Genomic DNA, 16,059 nt, shown 5'->3' with positions numbered 1-16,059 from the left:
CCAAATGTCCATCAATGACAGACTGGATTAAGAAAATGTGGCACATACACACCATGGAATACTATGCAGCCATGAAAAAGGATGAGTTCTTGTCCTTTGTAGGGACATGGATGCAGCTGGAAGCCATCATTCTCAGCAAACTATCGCAAGAACAGAAAACCAAACACTGCATGTTCTCGCTCATAGGTGGGAATTGAACAATGAGATCACTTGGACTCAGGAAGGGGAACATCACACACCGGGGCCTGTTGTGGGGTGGGGAGAGCGGGGAGGGATAGCATTAGGAGATATACCTAATGTAAATGACGAGTTAATGGGTGCAGCACACAAACATGGCACATGTATATATATGTAATAAACCTGCATGTTGTGCACATGTACCCTAGAACATAAAATATAATTTAAAAAAAAAAACAAAAATTAGCTGGGTGTGGAGGCACACGCCTGTAGTCCCAGCTACTAGGCAGGCTGAGGCAGGAGAATCACTTGAGCCTGGGAGGTGGAGATTGCAGGAAGCTGAAATCATGCCACTGTACTCCAGCCTGGGCAACAGAGCAAGACTCCATCTAAAAAAAAAAAAAGGAAGAGAATTCAGGAAGTATTTGTTAAATAAATTAGTGGATGGATACATGATACATGGATTAATGATAGTTCCCTCAGCTGGTTGGTTCTGTTAAATCTTCTGGGTCTGGGTCTATATACTCTCAAAGACCAACAGCTTGTCTTGCTCATAGAGATTTTTTTAAAAGTAACTTTTATATATAGAACCTTTACTATGTTCTCCAAGTTTCAGCTCAGATGTCCACTCCTCCAGGAAGCCCTCCCTGCCCCTTCTCCTAAGACCACGTTGAGCTCCTCCTGGAGTTCCCCCAGTCCTGCTCGGTCTGTGATTCCTGCCGGTCTGACTCCAGACCTTTCGTTTATGACTGGGATCTATATCACAAGCATGATTCCAGCTCATTTAATATTTATTGGCTGCTTATAATGAACTTGGCACTGGGCCTGGTTATTAAGCTCTCAGAAACAAGGAGCTGGTCATTGTTGTTTTTTTCTTATCATTGCTATTGACCATCGTAATCTCAGTTCCCGGTCTCCAGGGTTCCTGGACTTTCTGCTCTCCACGCTGGGCAGGGAAGGAAAGTCAGCCCTGGGGGTGGAGGGCAGAGGTGGGGTCAAAGTTACTTCCCTGCCACCACCCCTGTCTGTCCCGAGAGCGGCAGTCACTACAGTGTGTGTGACTTTGTAGCAGTGGGGGAGAGGAGAGAAGGGAGGTGGAGGGGCTGCAGCTGGAGTGAGGACTGTGTCTGTGTGTGCAAGCCGGGACAACAGACGGCCTGGCACACTGAAGTCAGGTGCTGGGACCCATGGGGCCTGCTGACTTATGGGGACACCACTGGATGGGAATCCTGCTCTCAGGTGAGTGCCCTGCTTCCTTCAGATGGGGGTGGAGGGGGGTTGTATCCATCTATTTGTCAGTGGTGTGTGTGTGTGTGTGTGTGTGTGTGCACATGCGCACACTCGAGGAAAGAGATGGAGGCAGAGAAAAAAAAATAGAGACACAGAGACAGAGACAGAAACAAAGACAGATACAGATATAAAGATAGGGCCGGGCGTGGTGGCTCACATCTGTAATCCCAGCACTTTGGGAGGCTGAGGTGGGCAGATCACTTGAGGCCAGGAGTTTGAGACCAGCCTGGAAAACATGGCAAAACCCATGTCTCTACTACAAATACAAAAATTAGCTGGGTGTGGTGGCGGGCGCCTATAGTCCCAGCTATTTGGGGGGCTGAGGTAGGAGAATCACTTGAACCTTGAACTCGGCAGTGGAGGCTGCAGTGAACCGAGATCACACTACAGCACCCCAGTCTGAGTGACACAGCAAGACCCTGTCTCAAAAAAGAAAGAAAGAAAGAGAGAGAGAGAAAGAAAGAAAAAGAAAGAAAGAAAGAAATAGAGAGAAAGAAAGAAAGAGAAAGAAAGAAAGAGAAAGATAGAAATAAAGACAGGTACAAAAGAGATTGACAGAAGGAGACCTAAACAGAGACCAGAGACAAAGAGAGAGACAAAAATATATGTATATTTGTCAGTGGTGTGTGTGTGTGTGTACACACTTGAGGAAAGAGAGACAGAGGCAGAGAGAAACAGACACAGAGACAGAGACAGAAACAAATACAGATGCAAGAGACTGACAGAAGGAGACATAAACAGAGACTAGAGACAAGAGAGAAAGACAAAGTGTGTGTGTGTGTGTGTGTGTGTGTGTGTACAGAGAAAGAGAGAGAGAGAGAAAGATGGAGTCAGAGCCATAGAACCAGAGACCCAGGGAGAAAGAGAGAGAGAGGGAAATACAGGAAGAAGAGATACCCAGGGAGACAGAGACAAAAGGTAAAAAAATAACCTTAGAAATGTTACCAGTGGAGGCCAGGCGCAGTGGCTCATGACTGTAATCCCAGCACTTTGGGGGGCCGAGGTGGGTGGATCACATGGTCAGGAGTTCAAGAACAGCCTGGCCAAGATGGTGAAACACTGTCTCTACTAAATACAAAAATTAACTGGGTGTGGTGGTGGGCACCTGTAATCCCAGCTACTTGGGTGGCTGAGGCAGATAATTGCTTGAACCTGGGAGGCAGAAGTTGCAATGAGCCGAGATTGTGCCATTACACTCCAGCCTGGGTGAGAGTAAGAGTCTGTCTCAAAAAAAAAAGAAAGAAAGGGAAAGAAAGAAAGAGAGAGAGAGAGAAAGAAAGAAAAGAAAAGAAACACCAGTGGGAAAAACAGGGAGGGGCAGAGAGAGATGAAGACAGAGAACAAAGAGACAGGGAGAGAACTGTGTAAAGACACAGACAGAAATAGATTCAGAGACACGGGGAGAGAGGGAGTATCACGGAGATTCAGACAAGCAGATGAGAGATAGGCGGAGGGAGGCTGTGCCAGCCCTGGGCGGCCAGGTCCATGGATCAGGATGGGGATGAATGTGAAATTTCTGCCTAAAAGGCATCTGAGACAAAAGGGAGAAACTAGAATATTTTGACGAAAAAAGTATTTTGGAAGTGAAGACATTATTTTGCAACAGGTCATGTGCAGAGGTGAGGGCTCAGCCCAGCCTTGCTGTGTGTCTCTGAGACCAGCTTCTCCTTCTCTGGGCTGGCACTTCCTGGCTGACCCTGGAAGGGTGCAGGGGCTCCGTAGTCCTGGGAGGCTGAGAGTTATCAGCCGCATCCACAGGTGTCTCTGTGAGTGTTGCCTCTTCCTGATGGGACAAAGGCAGGGCAATGTGAGAAGAAAGTCAGAGGGAAGGGGCCACGGCAGGCTCTCCACGGAGGGAGGCTTCCTGTCTCGGGCGGATATGATGAGGCCCCTATCAATGCTTTCGCTCACATCATTTCACTTATCCTTACGACAGTTAAGTGAGGCTGGAACTGTTACTACCTCCATTTTTCAAATGGGGAAACTGGGGCTCAGATAGGGGATATCACTTGCCCAAATAAATGGCAAAAATGAGATTCAAACCCAGGTGGTCAGGCTCTGAGGCTGTGGGCCTAACCTCTAATAGCATTTGAGGCAGAGAAACCACAGACATGAGAACCCGTCATCAAGACTACCATCATCGTCATCATCGTTGCCATCATGGTGGCTGAATATTTGCTATGAACTCTGTTAAGCATGTCACATTTGATAATCTCACTCAGACTTCACAACCACCAGATAAGCTGAGTTCTACTATAATCTCCATTTTTCAGTTGAAGAAACTGAGTCGCACAAAGAGAAAGTCCCTTACCCATGATAGTAGGGCTAGTAAGTGACAGAGCTCATATTTGTTCCTAAGAGCTCGTGCCCTTATTCACTGACTGGGCAGAGAATGGGGCAGTGTTAGGGCCACATTGGGGCCCTTTTGAGAGGGGCAGAGGGTCTGCGTTAATGGGGCTCTTGGGAGAGATGAGGTCAGTTGCATGTGAGCACAGCTGCTGGGGTTGGGCCCCAGCAAAGTCTCATGTTTTGTTTGTTTGTTTGTTTGTTTTTGTTTTGAGACAAAGTCTAGCTCTGTCACCCAGGCTGGAGTGCAATGGCACTATCTCAGCTCACCACCACGTCTGCCTCCTGGGTTCAAGAGATTGTCGTGCCTCAGCCTCCCAAGTAGCTGGGTTTACAGGTGCTTGTCACCACACCCGGCTAGTTTTTGTATTTTTTTGTTTGTTTGTTTGTAGAGACGGGGTTTCACCATGTTGACCAGGGTGATCTCAAACTCTTGGCCTCAAGTGATCCGCTCGCCTCGACCTCCCAAAGGGCTGGGATTACAAGCATGAGCCACCGTGCCAGGTCCCATAGTCTCTTGCAGCCTCCGTAGTGGTGTGCAGAATGATCAAATGGAAAACTGGGAACTCATTTTTTTTGTGTGTGTTTGTATGTTTTTTTAAGACAGGATCTTGCTCTGTCACCCAGGCTGGAGTGCAATGGTGCCATCACAGCTCACTGCAGCCTCAAACACCCAGGCTCAAGTGATCCTCCCATTTCAGACTGTAGCTGGGACTACAGATGTACGCCAACACCCCCAGCTAATTTAAAAAAATTTTAGTACAGACAAAGCTTCACTATGTTGCCCAGGCTGGTCTCAAATTCCTTAGCTCAAGTGATCGTCCCACTTCAGCCTCCCGAAGTACTGAGATAACAGGCATGAGCCACCATACCCCGCCAAAAACTGGGAACTTCTGCTATCTTGTTCTCCTTTCCTCCCCATGCAAGTGAAATCTTGCCTAGGGGCACATCAGAGGAAGTACCAAAAGTCAATATTTTTCACCAAGATCACAGTAGAAGTACCTGTTAATCAAGGGCTGGCTCTGTGGACATCTCTGGGCTGACAGGAGGAATTACAGTGTTGAGAGCGCAGTCTTCAGGGCCTGGCAGGCCAGGTTTTTAGCTTCTGCCATTGATAATACCGTCTTGGTGAGTGACATCACTTCTCTGAGCATCGGTTTTCCTCTATGTGGAATACAGGGACCATCATGTGTCTCCAGTAGAGGGCACATCATTGGAGAGAACACAGTGACTATCAGGCAGCCCAATTAAAGTTTGCCAATATTCATTACCACCCCCACAACAACCCTAGGAAGCAGGTGATAGTACGCCCATTTTACAGTTGAGATTGAGGCTCAGAGAGGACAAAAACATGCTGCAGCTGGGCACAGTGGCTCACGCCTGTAATTCCAGCACTTTGGGAGGCTGAGGCAGGCAGATCACATGAGGTCAAGAGTTCGAGACCAGTCTGGCCAACATGGCAAAACCCCGTCTCTACTAAAAACACAAAAATTAGTTGGGCGTGGTGGCCTGTGCCTGTAATCCCAGCTACTTAGGAGGCTGAGGCTGGAGAATCACCTGAACCCGGGAGGCGGAGGTTGCAGCGAGCTGAGATTGTGCCACTGCATGCCAGCCTGGGCGACAGAGCCAGACTCTGCCTCAGAAAACAAAAACACACAAACAAAAACCAAACAAACAAACAAAAAACATGCTGCAGGTCACATAGCTGGTAAGTAATGAGTAGGACTCAGGTCTCCATGGGTGGAATGCCAGCCCTATGACCTCAGAGCTCCCTGTGCTTCTGAAGACCCTAGTCAGGCACCCCCCAACACACCTCTCCCTCCCTGAATGCCTCCTCTCTCCCCTTCTAGCCTCGCTTTGGACCCTATGGAATCCTCCAGCTGCAGCCCAGCTCACCCTTGATGCCAACCCACTTGATGCCACCCAAAGTGAGGATGTTGTTCTGTCTGTGTTTGGGACCCCCAGGACACCCCAGATTCATGGCAGATCCAGAGGTGGGAGCCAGAAAACAAGATGGTCATGTTGATCTCTGCCTCCATGGAGATCCCCCATCCGGGCCTCACACCCAAAGTCCCAAGAGGACGAATCTGATTGGCTCAGCCAGAGTCTGGCAATAACCGGTCCAGTCATCTGTGCCAGGGGTCGGGGTAAAGAGGGAGGGCTGTGACTGTCATGGCTGGGGTGGGCAAAGTTGGCTAAAAAGTGGGTGGGGGGGCTGGGTGCAGTTCCTTACGCCTGTCATTTCCAGCACTTTGGGAGGCTGAGATGGGTGGATTACTTGAGCCCAGGAGTTCGAGACCCACCTGGGCAACATAGGGAGACACCATGTCTACAAAAAAAAAAAAAAAAAAAATTCACCAGGTATGGTAGTGTACACCTGTAGTCCCAGCTATTTGGGAAGCTGAGGTGGGAGGATCGCTTGAGCCCATGAGGTCAAGGTTGCAGTAACTATGATTGCACCATTGCACTCCAGCCTGGGTGACAGAGCGAAACCCTATATCAATAAAGAAAAAGAGTGGGTAGGGGGCCCTTGCTGGCACCCGTGTCGTAAGCTTGATTGTCATTGCAGTTGACATTGATTGACCCCTGGTCAGGTCCCAGACCCTTTGCTTCACTTGCACAATCACTTTGAATGGGACTTGGAGAAGGGAAGTAACTTGCCCAAGATGACGCCTAGAATGAGCAGTAGATCCAGCATTCAAGCCCAGGCATCCAACTCCAGAGTGTCTTCCAGCAATTCCAGTCTAGTCCTGTTTCTCTGGGTCCCCCTGTGACTACGTCTTGTTTGTTCTTCCTCTACCTGTGTCTCTGCCTCTGTCTCCCTCGCTTGCTTTCAGAGCTGGCCAAGCCTACCATTGCAGTCAGCCCGGGCACTGCCATTGAGCAGAAGGATATGGTGACCTTCTACTGCAACACCAAGGATGTCAACATTACCATCCACTGGGTTTCCAACAACCTCTCCCTCGTGTTCCATGAGCGCATGCAGCTGTCCAAGGATGGCAAGAACCTCACCATCCTCGTTGTCCAGCGGGAGGACTCGGGGACTTACCATTGTGAAGTTCGAGATGCCCTTCTGCGCCAGAGCAGCGACCCCATCTTCCTGGACGTGAAGTGTGAGTCCCTTTCCATTCTCTCCAACCCCTCACCAACACTCACTTCCTTAGTGCCTCGTTCAGTCTCACAGCTTGAAATACCATCCAGATGTGGACTTGTCTACCTTTGAACTTCAGATGTATAACTGTTTGACATCTCTACTTGGATTCTACTGGAAACCTCCAACTTAATGTGTCTAAAATTGAGCTCCCAAACCTCAGACGTTTGATCCAAAACCTTGCCTGGATAGGGGTGAGCAAAGAGCATTAGCAGGCTCACTTATTTATTTATTTATTCATTCATTCATTCATTCATTCATTTTATTTGAGACAAGATCTCACTCTGTTGTCCAGGCTGTTGTGCAGTGGTGCAATCATAGCTCAATGCAGCCTCGACCTCCTGGGCTCAAGCAATCCTCCTGCCTCAGCCTCCCGAGTAGCTGGGACTACAGGCATGAGCCATTGCACCTGGCTAATTTTTAAATTTTTTGTAGAGATGGGATCTTGATAGGTTGCCCTGACTGGTCTTAAACTCCTTGCTCCAATCAATCCTCTTGCCTCAGCCTTCCAAAATACAACTCATATATAACACGTACACATACCGTGCAATACCACAGACATACAACACACACTCACACAAAACATAACAGGTGTGAGCTACCTTAACCATTCAGCTGGCATACTTTAGACGTATCTTTCAACCTTGCTTTACCCAGGGATGAGGCTGACATTTCATCTCCATCTGACTACTGCACCTCGTTTGTAATTGATCTAGCCTTTGAGTGGGGAGGAGGGAAATAAAGTATTTATTGATCCGTTAAAGACCTCCATAAGAGACCTGTTGCTGATGCTATTGTTACTGCTGTAATTGTTCCTCTCCTCTCAGATGGTCCTGATCCTGTTGAAATCAAATTGATGTCTGGTGTTGCCAGTGGGGAGGTGGTTGAGGTGATGGAGGGCTCTGACGTGACCTTCTTGGCGGAAACAAAGTCTCACCCACCCTCTGCCTATACCTGGTTTCTCCTTGACTCCATTCTGTCTCACACCACGAGCACATTCACCATCCATGCTGTATCCAGAGAAGATGAGGGCCTGTACAAGTGCTTGGTGTCCAACAGTGCCACCCACCTGTCCCGCCTGGGTACTCTGAAGGTTCAAGTCCTCGGTAAGTCTCCTTTCCTGGTTCCTCTCCTTTGTTCTTCTGAGAGTCAGATGCTGGCCATGTCAGAAGGAACCAAGAGTTCTTAATCCAGGGCCTTTGGATACTGTGTGAGGGAGAACCCCCTGCATGACATTGAGTTGCTTGCATAATGTTTGCGCCGTGTTCTAGAGGAAGGGTCCAGGATTGTCATCAGATTTTTGAAGGGATCTTGAACTCTAAAAAAAAACCTTAAGAGGCCGGGCACGGTGGCTCGCGCCTGTAATCCCAGCACTTTGGGAGGCTGAGGCGGGCAGATTATGAGGTCAGGAGATCGAGATCACCCTGGCTAACACAGTGAAACCCCATCTCTACTAAAAATACAAAAAATTAGCAGGCGTGGTGGCGGGCACCTGTAGTCCCAGCTACTCGGGAGGCTGAGGCAGGAGAATGGCGTGAACCCGGGAGGCGGAGCTTGCAGTCAGCTGAGATCGGGCCGCTGTACTTCAGCCTGGGCGACAGAGCAAGACTCTGTCTAAAAAACAAAAAAATCTTAAGAGCCACTAAGCTGCATCAATACCCCAGAGTTTGAGGAGGACCCAGGGGGATATCCAATGCAGCTGGTGACTGAGCAGGGCTCTGACCGCAGGGAAGTCTGGGCATACTGGCTCCTTTGCCTGGCCTGGCACATCCTGCAGGAGACCCTGGTGGCTCTCTAGGGGGTGCCCATGATTTGATTCTCTGAAGATAGGGGGAGGTTAACTGTCTACATTTAAAAACACTAACACAACACTCACATACTCCATATACACACAGATAATAACCCCACATGCACAGCACACTCACGCACATGTACAATACACACAGTAAACACAACTCATATATAACACGTACACATACTGTGCAATACCACAGACATACAACACACACTCACACAAAACATACACACATATAGCATGCACACAACAGAGGTGTACAACTTACTCATCACAAAGTATATAACACATCAGACATACAACACATACACACAAACCCACAACACATACAAATCCACAGCACATACACACAAACCCACAGCACATACATCCACACAGCATATGCATACAAATCCATAACACAGACACACAAACTCACAACACACATGCAAAATGGTCACACATACAACACATATACAACACACATGACATGCAAAACACAGACACACATATCTCACATACATCTACACAACAAACAAGATCACATATACATGACACACTCACATAAAACATGTATACACCTAATATGCACTAATGGACACACACAACATATATCATTGACATTCAGCACCCGCTACACATTACAGCCATTCAACATCAGACACTCAAGATGGACAACATAGAAAACACACCACATACCATACAGTCAACACCCTCAACACATACATACAACAGACACACAATGCACACACAAAATACATACACATACCACATGTAGCACATACTCAGTGCATATGCACACATCACACAACACAAACACATAACACAAACAATACCACAGACAGAACACACACTCATACACAAAAAAATACACATAACATATACTCACGTACAAAGTGCACATGTGTACCACACACATACTTCATATTCAACACATACACCCAACACACACAAGAAATGCAAAACACACGCGCACCACACACTCTCCGTATACACAAAACTCATTACATATTCACATGAAAAATCACACAACACACATTCATCCACAAAAGACATACATGTACCCCGCACACCAGTCATATGCAAATCATATACACATACACACCACCCACAACACACACACACGCACACACACACACTCCTGGAAAAACTTGTGGGCCCCACAAGGGCAAGAGATGGGGGAAATCTTCCTGAACCTGACCCTGTACCTCCACGTGTTTCCAGAAAAACTGACCACGCCAAGAGTCGTGCCTTCAAGCCTGAACCTTGTGGAGAACGCCAGGTCCGTGGACCTGACCTGCCAAACCGTCAATGAGACTGTGAATGTCCAGTGGTTCGTGAGTGGCCAGCCTCTCCTGCCCAGTGAGCACCTGCAGCTGTCAGCTGGAAACAGGACCCTGATCATCCACGGCCTCCAGCGGAATGACACGGGGCCCTATGCCTGTGAGGTCTGGAACTGGGGCAGCCGGGCCCGGAGTGAGCCCCTTGAGCTGACCATCAACTGTGAGTCAGCCGGGGCCTGGACCTTCCCCTTCTCCCTGCTTCCCTCCTTCTCTTTAAGTTCTTCCTTCCAATCATTCATGCTATGATTATTGAGCTCCTGCTCTGTGCCAGGCATGAATCTGGGCACTGGACAAGGCCAAGCGCCTGCCCTCAGGGGGCTTATGTTCTAGTGGAGAAACCAGACCATAAACAGAGAAGCACGTGGTAAGGCTTAGGGACACCACCAGATTTAAGCTTTCCCAGGGTCTCACTGGCCCTTGTCTATGGGGAGGCAAACATAGAAGCCAGGGAGAAGGGGAGTAAGAGGAGCTGTATTTGTCTGGATCCTTGGAGAAGCAGACCCCAAGGTGGGATTAACGGGATTATTCATGCAAGGGTTTTATTAGGGGAAATGCTCCTGTGAGGATAACTAGGGAGGCAGCTGCAGGAAGGTTGGGGAGAGCCATCAAACTGAGAGACTGAGATGCGAGTGTGACCCTGAGTGACAGGGAGAGGGACAGAGACTTGAATAGAAGCACCTGGATAACCATGCAGTTGAAGGAACACCCATCAAGGCTGTTGGGACCTACCATGTCTCCCAGGAAGGGGCCTGCCTTAGTTTCCTGGATGCACTCAGGTACTGGCAGGGTGCAGCCTGTGGGAGGGCTGGGAGTAGATCTGGGGGCACAGCAATTGGGCCCTTGGTCAATTACATTTCTGCTGTTGGAGGTCTTTGAAGAGCTTCTCCTGGTGGCCACAGTGGCAACTGTCCAGTGTTGCAGCTGTCCAGAATGGCCACTGTCGGGTGTTGAGAAGTGGTTGTACTGTGGATGTATTTTGAATATGCTGCTGACTGATATTAGGTGAAAGAGAAAGAAAGGAGTCAAGAATGACTCTAAGGTTTATTGCCTGAGCCACTGAAAGGATGTAAGAGTCATGAACCAAGATGGAGAAGATTGGGGGAGAAGAGGTTTCTGCTGGGAGAGAAAGGAGGGGTGCACTTTTGTACATGCGAAGTAGCAGGGAACGCAGAGGTAGGGGTTAAGTACATGTCTTTGCTCCTCTTTACACTTCTCTGTTGCTCTCTCCTCTTTTCTTCTCAATTCAGTCATTAAACCAAAAATATATGTTTTGTGCTCTCTCTGTGGTAAGCAACATGTTGAGCATTTGATACTTGCCATGATTTTCAGCTTTCACAGCCTGCTGGAGATGGCGAGGTCACTAAGTAGGCAAATAAAACACAGCATGATAAATGGGAACTTGGGGGACAAAGGGAGGGTATGGGGAGCCCAAAGGAAGCCTCCATCTGAGGCATGTTGCGAAGGCTCATCATGAATGGGGATGTCCACCGTGAGAGCTGAAGGATGAGTTGGAGTAGGCTGGTTAGAGCAGAGGCAGGGAAGAGCATTCCAGGCAGAGGGAAGAGAGTGTGCGACGGCTTTGAGGCAAGAGAGAGTGTAACAAGGATGGAATCTCCAAGTGGGATTTAATTCCTGAATGAGAGCAAGAGGTGTGGAAAGGTGGGATCGGAGGGGATCTGTAAGGATCAAATTGTAAATGGCCTCATCAGCCACAGGCTTTGTCCCAAGGGCACTGGGGAGCCACAGAGGGTTCTGAACACAGGAGGGACAGTGACAATTTAGTACTTAGGAAGACTTCTCTGGCTACTGTGTGGAGGATGAGACTGGGATGGGGAGACCAGGAGGAGCTGGGATGCAGGTGAGGGATCCAAGTGGCCATGGGGTCAGGATGGGGAGAAATGAACAGGTTCAAAGGATGTTTGGGAGGGAGCAGAGAAGGAGTATTCCTCCCCTCCTGGAATATCTCAATTAGCAACCTTTTGCATCCCTTCTAGTGTTTTACATTAATTTAAATAAAGTTTGACTCTTAAACTCTTTTAGGTTTTTTACAAAATAGAGACAGGGTCTTACTATGTTGCCTTGGCTGGTCTTGAACCCCTGAGCTCAAGCGATCTCCCTGCCTCAGCCTCCCAAAGTGCTGGGATTATAGGCATGAGCCATGGCTCCAGGCCCAAACTCTTTTAATTTATATGAGAAATCCAACAACTACTTTCATGTGTTTCCTTCTGGTATGTGGTAGAAGAGAAAAGTGACAATGATCCCCTCTGACATTACAAAGAAAATTTGCACGTGTTTATACCATTGAGAATACACAGGACTAGAAGTTAGGAATTATATGCACAGGACACAGCCACAATTTCCCTCACTCCCCCACTTCCTTCTCCCTCCCTCCCTCCCTTCCTTCCTCCCTTCCTCCCTTCCTCCCTTAGGAATTATATGCACAGGACCCAGCCACAATTTCCCTCCCTCCCTTCTTCCCTTCCTCTCTTCCTCCTTCCCTCTCTCCCTCCCTCCGTCCCTCTCCCTCTCTTTCTTTCTCTCCTTCTTTATTCCTTCTCACTCTGTCTCCTAGGCCGGAGTGCAGTGGCGCAACCTTGGCTTGCTGGCTTGCTGCAACTTCGGCCTCCCAGGTTCAAGCGATTCTTAGCCACTCTAGTAGCTGCAATTACAGTCATGTGCTACCACATCTAGCTGGTTTTTATTTTTATTTTTCAGTAGTGACATGATTCGCCACGTTAGTCAGGCTGGTTTTGAACTCCTGGTCTCAGGAGTTCCACTCACATCCACCTACCTCGGCTTCCCAGAGTGCTGGGATTACAGGTGTGAGCCACTGCGCTTGGCCTAGCAACAATTTCTGATGCCCAAGTGACCTAAAACTCTTCTTTGAATTAACTTTTGCAAAGGCAGGGGTTTTCTTTGTTTTTTTTTTTTTTTTTTTTTTTTTTTTTCTGAGATGGAATCTTGCTGTCTCACCCAGGCTGAACTGCAATGGCACGATCTCAGCTCACTGCAACCTCCACCTCAGTTTCAAGCGATTCTTCTGCCTCAGCCTCCCAAGTAGCTGGGACTACAGGTGCCCGCCACCACACCTGGCTAATTTTTTTTTTTTTTAGTAGAGACGGGGTTTCACCGTGTTAGCCAGGATGGTCTCAATCTCCTGACCTCGTGATCCACCCACCTTGGCCTCCCAAAGTGCTGGGATTACAGGCGTGAGCCACTGCGCCTGGCCCTTATTTTTGTTTTGATCTCCCCCACCCACAGTGTTGTGGACCACACTGTGCTTGTCAGACAGCTAAGGAGCAAAAGGGAGCATGTTCTGTTTATTTTACTGAAATTCCAAGGTGAAAGTGAATGGCTCGCTGATGGGGGCCAGGGTGCATCACGTTTGGTTTTACACACAGATGGTCCTGACAAAGTGAACATCACCAGGGAGTCAGCATCGAAGATGGTCAGCACCATCGAGGCAGAGCTCAACTCCAGCCTGACCCTGCAGTGTTGTGCCGAGTCCAAGCCAGGCGCTGAGTATCGCTGGACTCTTGAACACTCCACCTGGGAGCACCTGGGAGAGCAACTGCTCATCAGGGCTCTGACCTGGGAACACAACGGGATCTACAACTGCACAGCCTCCAACCCTCTCACCGGCCTGGCCCGCTCTGCTTCAGTCCTGGTCAAGGTGGTAGGTGAGTCTCTCAGGGTTGCCTTCCCCGAGGGGCCTTTCCTGATGCTGGTCCCAGCCACCTAGTCTACCCCTACCGAGGGCTGGAGTGTGGCAGTCTCTACACTGCCTGAGCAGGTTCTCAGTCCACAGCTGTTGAATCCTAACCCCTAATGCTCAGGGGAACATAGGAACTCTACTTCCTGCTATGTTCCCTGGAAAACTCTCCAAGCTGTTCTGAGCCTCAGATTGTTTGCCTGTAAATTGGGTTTGTGACGTGTATTAGTCCGTTTTCACGCTGCTGATAAAGACATGCCCAAGACTGGGTAATTTATAAGGAAAAAGAGGTTTAATGGACTCACAGTTCCGCGTGGTTAGGGAGGCCTCACAATCATGGTGGAAGGTGAAAGGCATGTCTTACATGATGGCAGACAAGAGAATGAGAACCAAGCAAAAGGGGAAACCCTTTATGAAACCATCAGATCTCGTGAGACTTATTCACTACCATAAGAACAATATGGGGGAAACCGCCCCCGTGATGAAATTATCTCCCAGAAGGTCCCTCTCACAACACTTGGGAATTATGGGAGCTACAATTCAAGATGAGATTTGGGCGGGGACACAGGCAAATCGTATCGTGACGCCTATCTTTCAGTCATTTAGGACAATGAGTCAGAGACATACCCAGTGAGGGAAGGAGTGAGCTATATGGGGAATCAGAAATGATGTTAATAGCAACTGGACATGACTGGCAGGGAGTCCCTGTATCTCTGTCTTTAGTTCTTGAGAAGGCAACAGTGTTACTGTTCACTGGGATTCACATCCTTCTCCAATGCTTATTAGCTGTGTGACCTTGGGCAAGTTACTTACCCTCTCTGGGCCTCTGATTTATTATCTAAAAAACATAATAATTCTGCCTATTTCTTAGGGTTGCTGAAGATTGTTAACATTTGTAAAGTTCTTAGGGCAGTGATTGACATATTGTATTTGTTAAACAAATAAAATTATTCCTTTTTTTTTTTTTTTTTTGAGACAGGGTCTCACTCTGTCACCCAGGCTGGAGTGCAGTGGCAAGATCATGGGTCACTGAAGCCTCAACCTCCCAGTCTCAAGCCATCTTCCCACCTCAGCCTCCTGAGAAGCTGGGACTACAGGTGTGCACCACCACCCCCAGCTAATTTTTTATTTATATATTTTTTGTAGAGATGGCCTCCCTATGTTGCACAACTCCCGGGCTCAAGTGATCCTCCTGTTTCGGCCTCCCAAAGTGCTAAGATTACAGACTTGAGCCACCACGCTCAGCCTAAAATTATTGTTTATTGAGCCTGTGCCACATGTCTGAATCCAACTTTCCCATATATAATATCAGCAGACACTTCTTGGGTACTTTCTATCAGTCAGTTTTGAGGTGAGCCTGTTGGTTTCTTCATTGTACAGGAAGGGAAAGTGAGATCTATAGACTCAAATCCTGTCATCGAGGTTTAAAACCAGGCTGGCCTCCTCAAGGTGTTCACTAAGCCTAGAACACCATTTATATCAACTTCCAAATTACCTCATTTAATCTTCAGAGCAATCTTGTGGTCTTGGTAAGACCATTTGATGGATGGAACAACAGAGGCTCAGGGAAGGAAGCGGTGAGTTCAGTTGATGCTCACGGGGATATTGTAGGATTTGAATGAGATCATGTATGAAGGGCTCTTGGTGCTTAGAGCTTGCTTCTATCATCATCATCATCATTATCATCATCATCACCACCACCATTTGTCAAGCATCTGGTATGTATCAGGAACTGTGCTGGTAGTTTTATACATGATCTTGTTAATCCCTTCAAAAGTCTATAGAGGCCGGGCACAGTGGCTCACGCCTGTAATCCCAGCACTTTGAGAGGGTGAGGCAGGTGGATCACATATTGTCAGGAGTTGAAGACCAGCCTGGGCAACATGGTGAAACCCAATCTCTACTAAAAAATACAAAAATTAGCCGGGCATGGTGGTGGGCGCCTGTATCACACTACTCGGGAGGCTGAGACAGGAGAATCACTTAGGAGGCAGCCAGGTTGCAGTGGTTGCAGAGGAGCCAGAGGTTGCAGAGAGCCAAGATCATGCCACTGCACTCCAGCCTGGGTGATAGAGCAAGACTCTGTCTCAAAAAAAAATTTTAAAGAGTCTATAGGGTTTGGAATTCTTATTCTTGCTAGAGATACAAAGAAACAGAGGCCGGGCCTGGTGGCTCACGCCTGTAATCCCAGCACTTTGGGAGGCTGAGGCAGGCAGATCACGAGGTCAGGAGATCGAGACCATCCTGGCTAACACGGTGAAACCCC

The 16,059-nt window shown here is 48.2% G+C and overlaps 1 protein-coding gene across 5 annotated transcripts in view; it reads left to right on the top strand.

Moving 5' to 3' along the window:
* Positions 1–1,087: 1,087 nt before the first annotated feature.
* CEACAM20 (carcinoembryonic antigen-related cell adhesion molecule 20) overlaps positions 1,088–16,059 on the top strand; it is a 29,366-nt gene continuing 14,394 nt past the window's right edge. For 2 of the 5 annotated variants that reach the window (XM_011975048.1, XM_011975046.1), the window contains exons 1-6: positions 1,355–1,416; positions 5,664–5,807; positions 6,651–6,926; positions 7,792–8,070; positions 9,963–10,241; positions 13,483–13,761. In XM_011975048.1, coding sequence (XP_011830438.1) covers positions 1,365–1,416; positions 5,664–5,807; positions 6,651–6,926; positions 7,792–8,070; positions 9,963–10,241; positions 13,483–13,761 — 1,309 coding nt within the window. In that variant the 5' untranslated portion in view covers positions 1,355–1,364. Of the gene's footprint in view, positions 1,417–5,663; positions 5,808–6,650; positions 6,927–7,791; positions 8,071–9,962; positions 10,242–13,482; positions 13,762–16,059 lie in introns of all 5 variants that reach the window. The other 3 variants (XM_011975050.1, XM_011975049.1, XM_011975047.1) reach the window with 2 other exon arrangements.

The sequence above is a fragment of the Mandrillus leucophaeus genome, unplaced genomic scaffold (assembly GCF_000951045.1).
Source record: "Mandrillus leucophaeus isolate KB7577 unplaced genomic scaffold, Mleu.le_1.0 Scaffold151, whole genome shotgun sequence".
Classification (NCBI taxonomy): Eukaryota; Metazoa; Chordata; class Mammalia; order Primates; family Cercopithecidae; genus Mandrillus; species Mandrillus leucophaeus.
Note: the sequence above shows the minus strand (reverse complement) of the source record. Positions and strands in the feature narration are given on the sequence as shown.